The following is a 13,447-nucleotide window of genomic DNA, read 5'->3' on the forward strand; positions in this document are numbered from 1 at the left end:
ACATTGCAAAATTGTTTTGGCAGAGGCGAAATATATCATATTGTAATAAAATAGGCAGCGGACAGCGAAACAAAGATTGGTCATGTCAACAAGTGTAACTGCAGAGTATTGAACTTCTAGTAATGAAACTCAAAAAGCATAGACACAACAAAGAAAATTACGTGCCATAATCTTGCTTAAACTTGAGAATGTATGTTAAAGTCTCTTTCACACTCTTTATATCATGTAATGTTGATGGAATAATATATAATTATTCACAAACAAATATTAGAGAATAGATCAATTAAGGGGAGTCTGGAGCAATGGTCAAATTGTGTTCGCGTAATTTAGAGGTCACGGGTCGAGCCTTGAAATCAGTCATTTCAAGGTTGACTGCCTACATTAGGTGCGGTCTTTCTCATATTCTACATAAACACGAGATTTGTGCACGGTTGATAATCTCCTGTGTATCGCAATTCATCTCATTCCAAGAAGATCTTTTTTATTAGAAAAGAAAATGATAATACAGGAGGGCCAACAAGTGGCCACTCAAATCAACTTGGGTATTGATTAGTTAAAAGGTGAGAGTGACAAAGGTGGTTGTTCCCTAAAAAGTAAAAACCATCGAAATCAACTTGTCAAAAAGTTGAATGAACTTTGATTCCGTCCTACGTCATGCCCTTAAATCAGCAACTTGTCCAACTTATGCCAATAAAGAACTGTGCTTCTACTCAACTTTTTTTTTGTTTTCCACTCGGTGTCCGGTACCCGCATTGGAGTTCGATTATATCCGGATTCGCGCCGCGTAGGGCCCCATTCGAGGGAAGCGCTCTCTACCAAGGATTTTTGCATACCTAGGGCTCGAACTCGAGATCTCTGGTTAAGGGAGAAGCAGTCCCATCCACTGCACCACATCCTTTGGTGGTGCTTCTACTCAACTTGCTCGTCTCATACGATATACTATTAAGCTGTGATAGTAGCTTTATTTCCTAAATCAACTTTCTTCGTTGTGGACCCAATACTTATTCTATTGGCGAAAGAAATAAGTTCCCAGCTTTTTATGTATTTAGATGGATATTATTATTATTTAATTTAACATTCAACTAGCATATGATGGATCCCACTCGTACAACACTCATTTATTATCTCATACTTATTATAATTCGACCAAGTTGCTTTTATTTACTCTAAAGAGTCATTGATTTTTCGTTTGACTGGTTTGCAACTTGTAAATATCATTTTCCATCATCGACAATCAAACATCACTCTCCATAATTGAGGAAAGAAGCAGCTTTACTCGTATAACATGTATAGGCGAATCCAAGATTTTTAAGTGTTCGTCGGAAAGAGTTCTGAAAAAGATGGTAAAAGTATTTAGCTATGGATGCTCGCTCACTAATTATTTAAATTTTTTGCTAATTACTTATGTAAATATACTAAATCAAGGTAAAGACAATGAGTGCTTGAGCATCCATAACTCTCCATGTAGATCCGCCATTGTATAGATTACGCACTCACAAAGTAAATATATTTTGCATATAGTCTAATTTTTTATAGCAGGTTAATTACCTTATTATCCATATCGCCAAGTTAAGCGTATTATCGATAATGTTTTATTGTTTTAATCTATTAGTGGAAAAATTTTATACCATATCAGGGTACAGAAGTTAAACTCTTTAGTTATAGCTCTTACACTACTGTGTCCGATAAATTCAGTTTTTAATCCTCTATTTTTATCTCATCTAAATTGAATAATTTCAAATATATTATCCATTGAGCATATTTAACTTATTTTTTTTTTTACACAAAACGATCTTTGTAACTGTTGAGATTACCGCAGTAGAACTCTAACAGTTGTATTTCCTTAGTTGAATGTAGTATCACATGTAGCTATGTGGTTTGGTAAAAGCTGTTTAATTAAGTTGCACAAAGTCCAGGAATAAAATCATTTAGGGGGAAAATTGAGTACTACTTGAGAATGAGAATTTTGAATGGACAATTTGAGGCATTGAAGGCATGTCTAGTATACAGTCAAACTTCTCTATAACAACTTCGTTTGTTCCGAATATTTTTGGATATTATAGCGAAGTGCTGTTATAGAGAACATATATTATAACATAACATAAAAATTGGTTAGGAAAAAACTTGACTTTTATATAGAGAAGTGTTGTTATATAGGGATGCTGTTATAGAGAGGTCTGACTATATATACAGAAAAGAGTAAGAAGTTGACGGTTTCTAATTATTAAAGTTCAACATTCTCATCCTCCAGCTTGATTTCTATAACCTATTATTGATGTTGATTGTATGGCAACAAAATTTCACAAATTTTAAATACCCAACTTGCACGACTATTAGTTCCACCTTGCATATTTTGGAGATAAAAAAAAAGTACTCTTGTTTTCGGAACACTAAATTTATAACCCTAAATAATGAAACTTGAACAATTCCGAAAGTACAAGGACACTTTAAATGATCATATTTCTGAAAAAATTAAAACAATCACTAAAAGAATTGTAATGTCCAACCTCCAAATGAAACCATGCTAAAGTAATTAACAACAATACAATCCAGTTATTACTGTAACACATGATTTTTGCGTCTACGGCCACCAATTTTCTTTCTAAGGTTCAAAGCTAAAATGTTAAATTGTATTTTAATTAGTGTTAATTCTACCTGAATCTTACAGATATTTGGTTGTGTTAAACACCTAATTTTAATTTAATCATGCTGACCCCAACTTACGAGGAATTGATGCATAGTTAGTGTTGTAATAATAGTTTGTATTAATTTGGTAGAAGTAACTGTGTTGTTTTTGTTGGTTTCAGTTTTTAACATATAGTTTAGTGAGCCAGTAAAGCTAAATTAATCATGTTACACAGCCCACAATATTCTAGTGTCGTAATAAGGTAGAGACTTGACGTCTATGGTAGATTAATTGTCATTATATTGTTGCTCAACATATGGGGATGTAGCTCAAGTGGTAGAACGCTCGCTTTGTATGAGAGGCACGTGGTTCGATCCCCGCATCTCCATTCAAGTTTTTTTTAATTTCTTTGTGATGTGGACAAGTAAAATTTTAGTTCAGAAAGGGCACAAATCGATTAAGCTAAACATGAGGTAGCAAGGGATCACAAAATTAATCTATTATGTCAGACATTCATCACTCATCAGCATAATTCTTACAAAATGGGACACATCAGTTTATATCATATATGTATACTTCCATATACTTTACATTAGCACAACAGTGTAACTTGATCTTATTTTTGTCCTAAATCTATTTCGGAGAATCTTATTCTTGACGTTCAGCAATGTAACTTGATTTTTCAATCTAATGGATACTCGTAATCTCAGGTTTACAAAAAGCATTACCAATTCATTGTGGTCTCATTCTTGACTTAGAGAGTGCAAGGAAGGTCAAGGTTGGCACTTTTGCTTACGGGAGAAAATCCTACCCAACTTTTGGTAATGGAACTGAAGTTCTATGGTTTCCCTCTGTTTGTTCCTAACATTAATTGGCTTGAAATTACATTCCTCTCTAGTCTCTATTATCTTCTCTCCTCTACATGTTTGTTGCGCAGGGGAATGGCCAATGATCCATCAGACCATTTCATGGAATTGGCCTGCTTATATTGTCACTAATTTGATTTTACTCTAAATCAGCATGCAAGTCAATTCCAATGTTAAACGCCAGGCTAAAATTCTTACTTAGGACTCGCTGTATCTTCTTCCATTAATAATAAGGATGCCTCCTCATTTGTTTTTTTTAAGATTAAGACGTCTGAATCTGAATACACATCTGAATATCAAGATGTGTATTAAGATTAAGACATCTGATTCTGAATATACATCTGAATAGATTAAGATGTGTATTAAGATCTGAATAGAAATAATTAAGACTGTTTGATTTTTAACATCTGAATGTATAAAAGTTATCTTTATTTAAAAATTAATAAACTTAAAATTCAAATGAAATAACTAATCTAATATTCTATCAATAAAATATATGATTTTTAAAAATATGATAGTTGTTGGTGGTGATGGCTAACGGGTGAATGCCGACTAGAGGCGGTGGTTGGTGGTAGTTTTGGTTGATGATGGTGGTTCATGCTAGTAGCTAGTAGTGATTGATAGTGGTGGCGATTATGATTGAGGATGGTGGTGGTGGTGGTGGTTGATGATAGTTAATAATGGCGGGTGGTGGTAATAGTTGTGACTGAGGAAGGTGGTGGGTTGGTGGTGGTAGGTTATAATGATGGGAAGTGTCAGTTGTGGTTGTTGATGGTGATGGGGTGGTCAATTGTGGTAGTTGAGGTGGATGAGTGTTGATTGTGAGGGAGAATGATGGTGGTCGGAGTGGTGGGGATAGTGGGTGGTGACGGTCGATAATGGTAGCGGCTATGATCGAGGATAGTGGCAGCGTGGTGGTGGTGGTTGTGTATGGTGGTGGTGGCGGCATAGTGGTAGTTAATAATGATAGGCGGTGGCGGCAGTTAATAATGAATATGTGATAGCATCTTAATGAAATTAAGTCTCTGTTATAAATCTTAATCATACAGGCCTATTCAGACCCATTAAGTGGTTGTAAAGTAAAAAAAACAAACACACTTAATGATTAAGATCTGAATAATTAAGATTCAGACTTTAAAAACAAACGCACTTAATGTCTGAAATCTGAATGATTAAGATTCAGACCTCCATACAAATGATAAATGATCTTCCACTATAGTTTTGCAGGATGCCTCACTGTATCTTCTTCCATTAATAATAACATATAGATGTTGTTCATTGTATGCCAACAAGGCAAAGAAAAATCCTCATAGGCCACATGGAGAAACCCAAGGAGTGCATGCCATATAAAACATTAAAGAGATAATACTGCAAAAATTCAGAATCATACAAGGTTGTGGGTAAAATTGGGAGAATGAAATCCATACATGTAATGCTTGGTACACCTAGCGAATCCATATTTCATTCACACTACAAATACAACTGTATGAGCTCATCACTTACAACAGATGGAGTCAGAACACCTAAATCTGTAAATAGTAGTGTAAGATACTGAGGCGGCGTATAATCACGAGCAGAAGTTTCAACTTCCACCTTGGACGGAATGGGTACCCCAAAATCAATTGGACGTAAAGCTGGCACCATATCTTTTTGATCCAATGGATAGAGACGAGCAAACTGTACAAAGAAATTTGAAATTATCAGGCGAATCAATCATGGTAGATTGCATTCACTAAACATCCTCTTTGGAGCAGTTTATACAAAAAGCAACATCAAGAAATTGGGAGCATTTTATCAAATCATGTATACAGTAAGGAAGTTCAATCAATCACCATCAATGTGATGAAGAAATATGGTATCTACCAACCTTATAGCTTTCAGCTGCCACATAGACTGGTTTATTCATGCTCTTGGCTACCAAAGCAATCTGGTAGGTCCCCATCATGTTGATAATACCTCCACTTTCAACCACACCATCTGCCCCGACAAAAATCATATCAACTTCATCCATGCTATAAGCTACAGCAGAGTCTATTAAGAGCTTCACAGGAACGTCAAGCTTGGCTAGCTCATTGGAAAATCGTAATCCACTCCTATCAGGCCTTCCTTCTGCATTTAAAATAATAAATACCAATTATCACAAGATGGAATCGGGTCTCCTCTAATGGGCATGAATGTAAGCATATCTAAAGCTAATTCAATCCTCAGCCAACAAGTAAAACAACCAAAATGATAAGGTTTCAAAAGAAAGCAATAATGTTTGACCAGACTGTACTAGTGTGGAACATGGAGAAAGAGACATAACATTTGTGACACAAGATAACAGAAAAGCTTGACCTCTACATCCCATGTGAAACCTCTAAGATAGCCGGACAGATATAAGTGTGCAAAACATAGTTACTTTCCCATTTTCCTAATTTAATTCAATCAACCAACCTGATTGACTTTTTATCTGGCAAAGAGAGTCAACTTCTTTCTAGTTTCTTTCCAATCCTAGAAGCCATACACGACACAGCAAACCTCGAAAGAACAAGAGGGGGGAGAGAGACAGAGAGAGAGAAACAATCAATTTGCCAACAACAGCAATTGGAACTTTTTCTGTACACACCAGTGCAGAGAACTCTAAAGACCTTCCTGTTCTGAGCTGCTGTTTTCAGAAGCTCCAGAACCACTCGTGAGAAACCATGTACCAAGATGGTGCAACCATCAAAAATAAAATCCTGACCGAGCATAGCAATAATTTTCCTCGCCTGCAATGCAAAGTTCAGAGAGCATCTATATTAGTGTGATGAGCAATGCATTAATACTTTCTAGTCTTTCATGGACAAGTGAAACTGTCATTTTTAGGTATACCTTATAGGATATCTCTCCAAACTTCTCTGCACGTTCGAGAAGGCGAGACTTAGCTGAATTGAAGTCCTCATATTCCAATGCTGAAGTTCTTGTTACGTATCGCATGAACAAATCACAACCAGCTGTCAAAGAGATGGAAGTTGTGTCCCAAGACTGCCATAGCACATAAGCAATGAAAGACTGTAAATGGTTCCATAACTGGTTGGTATCTAGTTTCCAAACAACCTTTCTTTCTGAATTGAAATTAGAAGACAAATTCATTCTTATATATACTCAAAAGTATCAAGCAGACAATACCACACCTTTCACCAATCAATCTCAAATTATGGTCCTCTTCTGGTTTGGCTTTCCAGCACAAAAGTGGCACCACCAACCACATGATTAAACCAATGAAAGAGTTCCATTAAAAAGATAATTTGTCACAGACAGCACAGAGTATTGGATTTCTTGGGAAAGAAGAAAATGGATCAAAAAAGTATGAAGATATGTAAGTTTGAGGTTCAAATGAATTGCTTTCGATAGAGAATTTATTTACTGCCACCCCTATTTTACTATCGCTTTAGTCACAAGTATTCAACCAAGATACAACAAAGCCTTGTGAATTCTGTAACTAACAACACTGAAGAATTCCATAGAACTCTCATTCTATGTTTGGGAATTCACTTTGTATATCTGGAAATAATTCACTGCAAACTTTTCATCATAACACTGAAAATTCAGTTGTCCTCTTATTTATAGACCAACAAAGACTCATGCATCACCAGTCTTATCTTTATGAACGGTTACTTTTCGACAGATGCGTTCTTTCATGAAAAGTCACATCATTTAATATCTTTCATGAAAGAACCTGACTACTTAGAAAAGGCATGAGACTAATATTGCATGTGTAGTTTCAACAAAACCAAATGTGAAATTCGCTAACTACAATACCAACAATTCCCCACTAGTTTGCAAATTTTAGAAATACAAAAGGGAATGACACGGTTGTGTGCATAAAGAAAGATATCATTAGGTTTAAACCTTCATCAGCATAAGCTTGTCAAAGTTCCAACAAAGTGATAGGCAGTTGGTTTTCTAAACCTTCATTCCGGGCTACAACCAGAAAAGCCACACATAACCATCTCTAGCTTATCATTTGGGGTAGTTCAAATAGAAACAGGAACAGCCATGGCTTGTTGCAACAAGTGCCATTTTCAGAAAAGACACCAATAATTGTCTGAACATGAGCAATACAAACAGTATTAACTTCCTCTCTTTAGCATTGTAAAATTGCAATTTTGCAGGTTATCAAAAACATATTTTTCTCCTATTCTTTCAGAATTTTACTTGCGAAACTATACGTTCTCAAAACTGAAATAAATGCTTCAGGAATTGCAGCCGGGAGGTTTTGGAGGCATTGTTATATCCTGTAAGGTTTATTGCTGATCCCCAACAACAATCGTTCAGGGCAATTAATATCTTAAAGAAAGTGTTCTACGCGCCTCAACGCTTAAATACTATCCACTAGTCTAACACAAAGTATCTCACCATCGAAACTCAAAACATTCAATTCACTGTAAGAGCAAAGGAAATTAAAATATTCAATCAAAGTATAAATAGAAACAGAAAAAATGGTACCTTGAGAGAATCAGAAGCCTTCTTGAGCTCAATCTCAAGCTCCATCATCGTAGTAGCTTCACTTGACCGAATAACAGAGGCTAAAGCCCTAATAGCAGCCACAGCTTCAGCCAAATCAGGCTGTTTACGCCAATTATTGAACTCATCAATCACACTAAACGTCTTCCCAGAATCCACAGTTTTTGACAACGAGTTTTCGGTGACAGCGCCGTCAGGGCTGTGGCCGACGGCGGCTTGAGCCTGAGCAAGCCAGTCACTGGTGACAACTCCATGGTGAGCGGATCTAGTCTGATAGTAGGCGGAAATATTGGGATTATTAGGGTTAGGTTGTTGAGGGGTTTCGGCCGCCATGGATAATGAAGACATGCGGCGGCTCTCTGAACTGAGAACGTCGTCGTTTTCTCGTTTGTCAAGAATGAACGAAGCTGATCTATGCCACATTTATTTGGTGGGGATTGGATAATAAAGCTATGCGAATTAGATTCGATGAGAAGGAATCGGAGGAATGGAGAAAAGAGAAACTCCGGTACGTTTAATATACGATTCCGTTCTCTTTTACTCCGTTCCTTTTCTTCAGCACTGTAGCGCCTATTTTATTTATTTTTTGTTGCTATTTTTAAAATTTTAAAATTGGTTTCTGTTCTCTTTTTCGACAAATAAATTTGATACTATCACTCCAAAATAAGTTAGAGATTCAGTTGATACTGCTGCACCTAAAATTAGAAAAAGACAAAGTGGAAAAAAATGGATAATATTTGGATTATTTTGATGCTAAACAAAAAATATTGAAAATAACCTAACCAATAAGATGTACACTACTATAATTTTAGCTTTGCAATTTTAGACCATTGGCATATTTTTTTTATTGCATATTTTTATTGCCTTGGCTACCGGTATAGATATCAAGAAAAATAATTCAAATCACATGGATCTTCTTTAGAGCCCATTTGATCAAGCTTGTCAAAATTTACTTTTTCTTAAAAGTGCTTTCGTTATCGTAACCAATGATTTAAGTATGAAATTATGAAAAAGAACCATTTAGGTTCACTTTGCAATTAGTATTATTTAAAAAAGAAAAAAAATTTAAATATTTATTATAAAAGAATTCAATACAAATATAAACACAAAATAATAATATACAACAACAACAACCCAGTAAAATCCCACCAGTGGGGTCTGGGAGGGTAGTGTGTACGCAGACCTTACCCCGAAGGAATAGAGAGGATGTTTCCAAAAGACCCTCGGCTCAAGAAAACAAAAGGACAAAAGAAGACAATATTGGTATCACCACAGCAATCATAGGAAAAATACGAACAACATGAAATCCAGAAGAAAGATGCAAAACAAAAGCGATAGCTAGTAAATAGGCCCTACACTGAAAAGCGAAATAGCAAGACACAACATTGACACTAGCTATCTTAGACAAAAACCCTACCAGACTAGTCTCACAAAGGTACAAAGCAAGGCAAGACTCAACTACCTCCTAACCTACAACCCTAAAACTCGACCTCCACATCTTCCTATCAAGTGTCATGTCCTCGGAAATCTGAAGCCTCGTCATATCCTGCCTGATCACCTCTCCCCCAATATTTCTTAGGCCACCCTCTACCTCTTCTAGTGCCCTCCACAACCAGCTGCTCACACCTCCTTACCGGAGCATCTGGGCTTCTCCTCTGAACATGCCCGAACCATCTGAGCCTCGCTTCCCGCTCTTGTCATCAATGGGTGCCACGTGCACCTTCTCCCGAATATCTTCATTCCTAATCTTATCCATCCTAGTGTGCCCACACATCCACCTCAACATCCTCATTTCTGCTACTTTCATCTTTTGGATATGTGAGTTCTTAACAGGCCAACACTAAACCCCATACATCATGGCCGGTCTAACCACCGCTTAATAGAACTTACCTTTGAGTATCGGTGGTCTTCTCTTGTCACACAGGACTCTAGATGCTAACCTCGACTTCATCCATCCTGCCCCAATACGATGCGTGACATCCTCGTCGATCTCCCATCCTCCCTGGATAACCAACCCAAGGTACTTGAAGCTGCCGCTACTTGGGATGACCTGTGCTTCAAGCCTCACATCCACGCCCACTTCCCCCGCCTCAGCACTAAACTTACACTTCAAGTATTCCGTCTTCGTCCTGCTCAGCTTGAAACCCTTAGACTCAAGAGTCTGTCTCCAAACTCTATAAATTAATAATATAAATTAAGAATTTTAATCAATAAAAAATGTAGTTATTTCAAAGCAGTAAAAAGGAGAAGAACGCTATGTTAGGGAAGAAAGGAAAAGGAAAAGTTAAATTAATGAGAGAGAATTAAAAAAATATAAATTTATTGTAAGAATATTTTTATCCTAAATAAATTAATTTTCTGCTTCTACTTCTTGGAATAAGCTAAAATTTGTAGCTTCTCTCCAAAAGTAAAAATATTGTTTATGCTGCTGTTCAAAAGAACTTTTTTATTTTGTCCAAACATCTCAAATTTTCAAAAAAGTACTTTTTTTGCAAATCTTTTGCCACTACCTGTCGTTGAGAACAAAAGAAAACCTATAACTTTAATCAGTCACAAGCACTATATAAATTCAAATTAGCTCCCGTTTGGCCAGAAGTTTTCTTCTTCTTTTTCAAAAAAATAATAAATTGATAACATTTTATTTAGTTATAAAAAGTGACTAATTTTTGGCAGTTATTGAAGATGAAATTTTCATGTTTCAAAAAGTGGTTTAGACTAGTTTTTTAAATTTTCTACTCCCAAAATTTTAAATTTTTTCCAAATAAAATGTATGTCAAAAAACAATTTTAACTTTTAAAAACTATTTTTCATCTTAATCTTAAAAACTCTTTTTTTTCAAATTTCAGCTAAACTATATCTAAATGCTAGCTTACACTTTAGAATAAGATCCTTTCATCCTATTAAGAAATATCCTCTGCTCAAACTACAACAGGAAATGCTAACCATACGCTAAGACTCAAGTGCAATATGAAGAAGTCATACTCCCTCCGGTCTATTTTAAGTGATTTTTTAATAATTTTTTTATGGTCCACAATATTTGACTTTTACATACCAAGAAGCAATTAATTTCTTCTTTTCAATGTTGCCCTTGAAATGAAGAGTCTAGGAGTAATTTGTTATATTTTCAATGAGCAAATTAAGGTTAACATAGTAATTTTATTGTTAATTAATGCTAAAAGGTGAATTACTTAATATGTATGAAGAAAACTAAAATATCACTTAAAGTAGACCGGAGGGAATAATAAAAAGATCCCGATCTTGAAAGAAATGCAACATTATGAATTATTATCGAAGTAATAAGCTATTAACTTTTATATAGGACGTAACTCCAGATAATGACTTAACCTAGAGAAAGAGAGAAAAAGGTAATTGTGAAAGAACTTTAATAGTAGAAGGGAAAAAATTGAGAGACTACTATTAGAAGCCAAACTTACTTTATCCACATGTTCCTGTATATGGTTAAACCAAATTCATGATGCACCTCGATTTCCGACGAGATACGCCAAGCTCGAGATGTGATGGCTAGGAACCAAAATCAAGCCGAAATTCCCATCGAGCCAGAACCCCGGACACGACTCCTGTCCTCGGGAATATCGAGGTCGTAGTTCCAGAATCGGTCCTAGCCTCGAACAACTTCGAGGAACATTATCGAATGATCAAGCATAACCAACAGAAGGCCGAAGTATCCGTGGCCGGCCGGATATCGTGGCGGGGATCTCGGCACGTATCGATAAGAAACCAACAATTAGTTAATCAGACAACTTTTTACTTTTTATAGAGTTATACCTAAAGCAGGACTCCCCTACTATATAAAAGGGGTATGACAGTTCATGTAACATGGTAACACACATTCCAAAGCAATATATTACTATTTCTCTCTCTAAGCTCTTATTCCATTGTATCTTGATACCGATCGAAGGGAATCCAGTTCAAGGGTGGCTGACTTTCCAAGACTGAGATTATCCCGTTCGTGTGGTTCGAATTTACTTTATCATTATTTATTTCAATTGCAACTTAATGTATCGCTTTATGTCAAGTTAATCCACGTATCCTTAAAACCACTTACAAATTCAATTGTTATCCAATTTTGAGGGTAAACAGTTTGGCGCCCACCGTGAGGTTAAGGATAATAGTGGTTATTTCATACAAATTTCCATAACACACACTACTTTACATTTGTTCTTTAAAGTGTCTTTAATTTCAGGTTAAAATTCAAAAATGTCGAACTCTCAATCAACACCCCTACATGTTGACAATGAATCCAGTCATCATGGTAAAAATAACAACATAGCACCCGGTAACGAGGTACCGCCCGTTGATCCAGTCGGAATTCCAGTCGCGAACCCGTTTGACGCTAACTCGCATGTGGCTATCGACACAAATTTGCCTACCGACCTCGAGAATAGCATCCGAGGTGGAGCTCGATCAGCAGCTCAAAATATTTAAAACAATGGAGGAGACAGGATCAATTTACAGATGATCTTCAAAATATTACAGGCTCAAAAGGTGGCGATAGCTCAATTACAGAACTAAAGCCGAGCACCAAGCAGAATTGAACCCGATCCGTCCCGGGAAGCCACCCATAGGGACGAAACATTCCCCGAGAGGTCGAATGAAAATGAATCGGGGACTAACCCCAAGATCATAAAAATGCTCGAGGAGCTGACAAAATGGGTAGAATCAGGGGAGAAGAAAATTGAAGCAAATGACAAAAAGGTAGAAACCTACAATTCCAGGCCCGGGAGCGCCACCGATACTGAAAGGCCTGGATTCCAAGAAGTTCGTACAAAAACCTTTCCCTCCAAGCATGGCTCCAAAGTCAATCCCTAATAAATTCCGCATGCCCGAGATTCCTAAGTATAACGGAACGACTGACCCAAACGATCATGCACATGTGCCATCAAAGGGAACGACTAGGAGGATGATGAGATCGGGTCTGTCTTGTTGAAGAAGTTCGATGAGACCCTGTCACAGGGAGCTATGATGTGGTATCACAACTTACCTCCTAATTCTATTGACTCATTCGCTATGCTGCAGACTCTTTCGTGAAAGCACACGCCGGGGCTATCAAGGTTGAAACCAGGAAGTCAGACCTTTTCAAAGTAAAACAGAAGGATAATGTGATGCTCAGGGAGTTCGTGTCCCGGTTTCAAATAGAATAGATGGATCTGCCACCGGTCGCTGATGATTGGGCCGTTTAAGCTTTCACCCAGGGACTCAATGTTCGAAGCTCGGTGGCTTCACAGCAGTTGAAGCAAAATCTATTAGAATATCTGGCTATTACTTGGGCCGACGTGAATAACTGGTATAAATTAAAAATTAGAGTCGAAGATGATCAACTTGGGGGCCATTCGGGGTCCGTTTATCCTGTCAGAACCATCGATAGAGTCAAGAGAGATAACGACCAGGAACTGAGGTCAAACATGGATTGGCATCAATCGTACAATAGAGACCGGAGAAGTAGTGG

General features: G+C 36.8%; 1 protein-coding gene across 1 annotated transcript; it reads right to left on the reverse strand.

The window, feature by feature from the left end:
• Window positions 1–4,813: 4,813 nt before the first annotated feature.
• Window positions 4,814–8,566, reverse strand: LOC109217119 (translation initiation factor eIF-2B subunit alpha-like). Its single transcript, XM_019381351.1, has 5 exons — window positions 7,963–8,566; window positions 6,346–6,498; window positions 6,101–6,242; window positions 5,360–5,601; window positions 4,814–5,169 (listed from the first exon to the last, which is right to left on the reverse strand). Exons 1-5 carry the CDS (start codon window positions 8,401–8,403, stop codon window positions 4,963–4,965), a joined length of 1,185 nt encoding a protein of 394 aa, XP_019236896.1. The 5' UTR covers window positions 8,404–8,566; the 3' UTR covers window positions 4,814–4,962.
• Between the last annotated feature and the right edge of the window lie 4,881 nt (window positions 8,567–13,447).

Source organism: Nicotiana attenuata, unplaced genomic scaffold (genome assembly GCF_001879085.1).
Source record: "Nicotiana attenuata strain UT unplaced genomic scaffold, NIATTr2, whole genome shotgun sequence".
NCBI lineage: Eukaryota > Viridiplantae > Streptophyta > Magnoliopsida > Solanales > Solanaceae > Nicotiana > Nicotiana attenuata.

Bases quoted from the DNA above. Each gene is read 5' to 3' on its own strand.
- LOC109217119 (XM_019381351.1), bottom strand. From the start codon at position 8,403: ATGTGGCATAGATCAGCTTCGTTCATTCTTGACAAACGAGAAAACGAC. The intron at 5,602-6,100 runs GTGTGTACAGAA...TTTTAAATGCAG, and splicing joins CTTTAGAGTTCTCTGCACTG to AAGGAAGGCCTGATAGGAGT. The intron at 5,170-5,359 runs GTTGGTAGATAC...TTCTTTGTACAG, and splicing joins TGGCAGCTGAAAGCTATAAG to TTTGCTCGTCTCTATCCATT.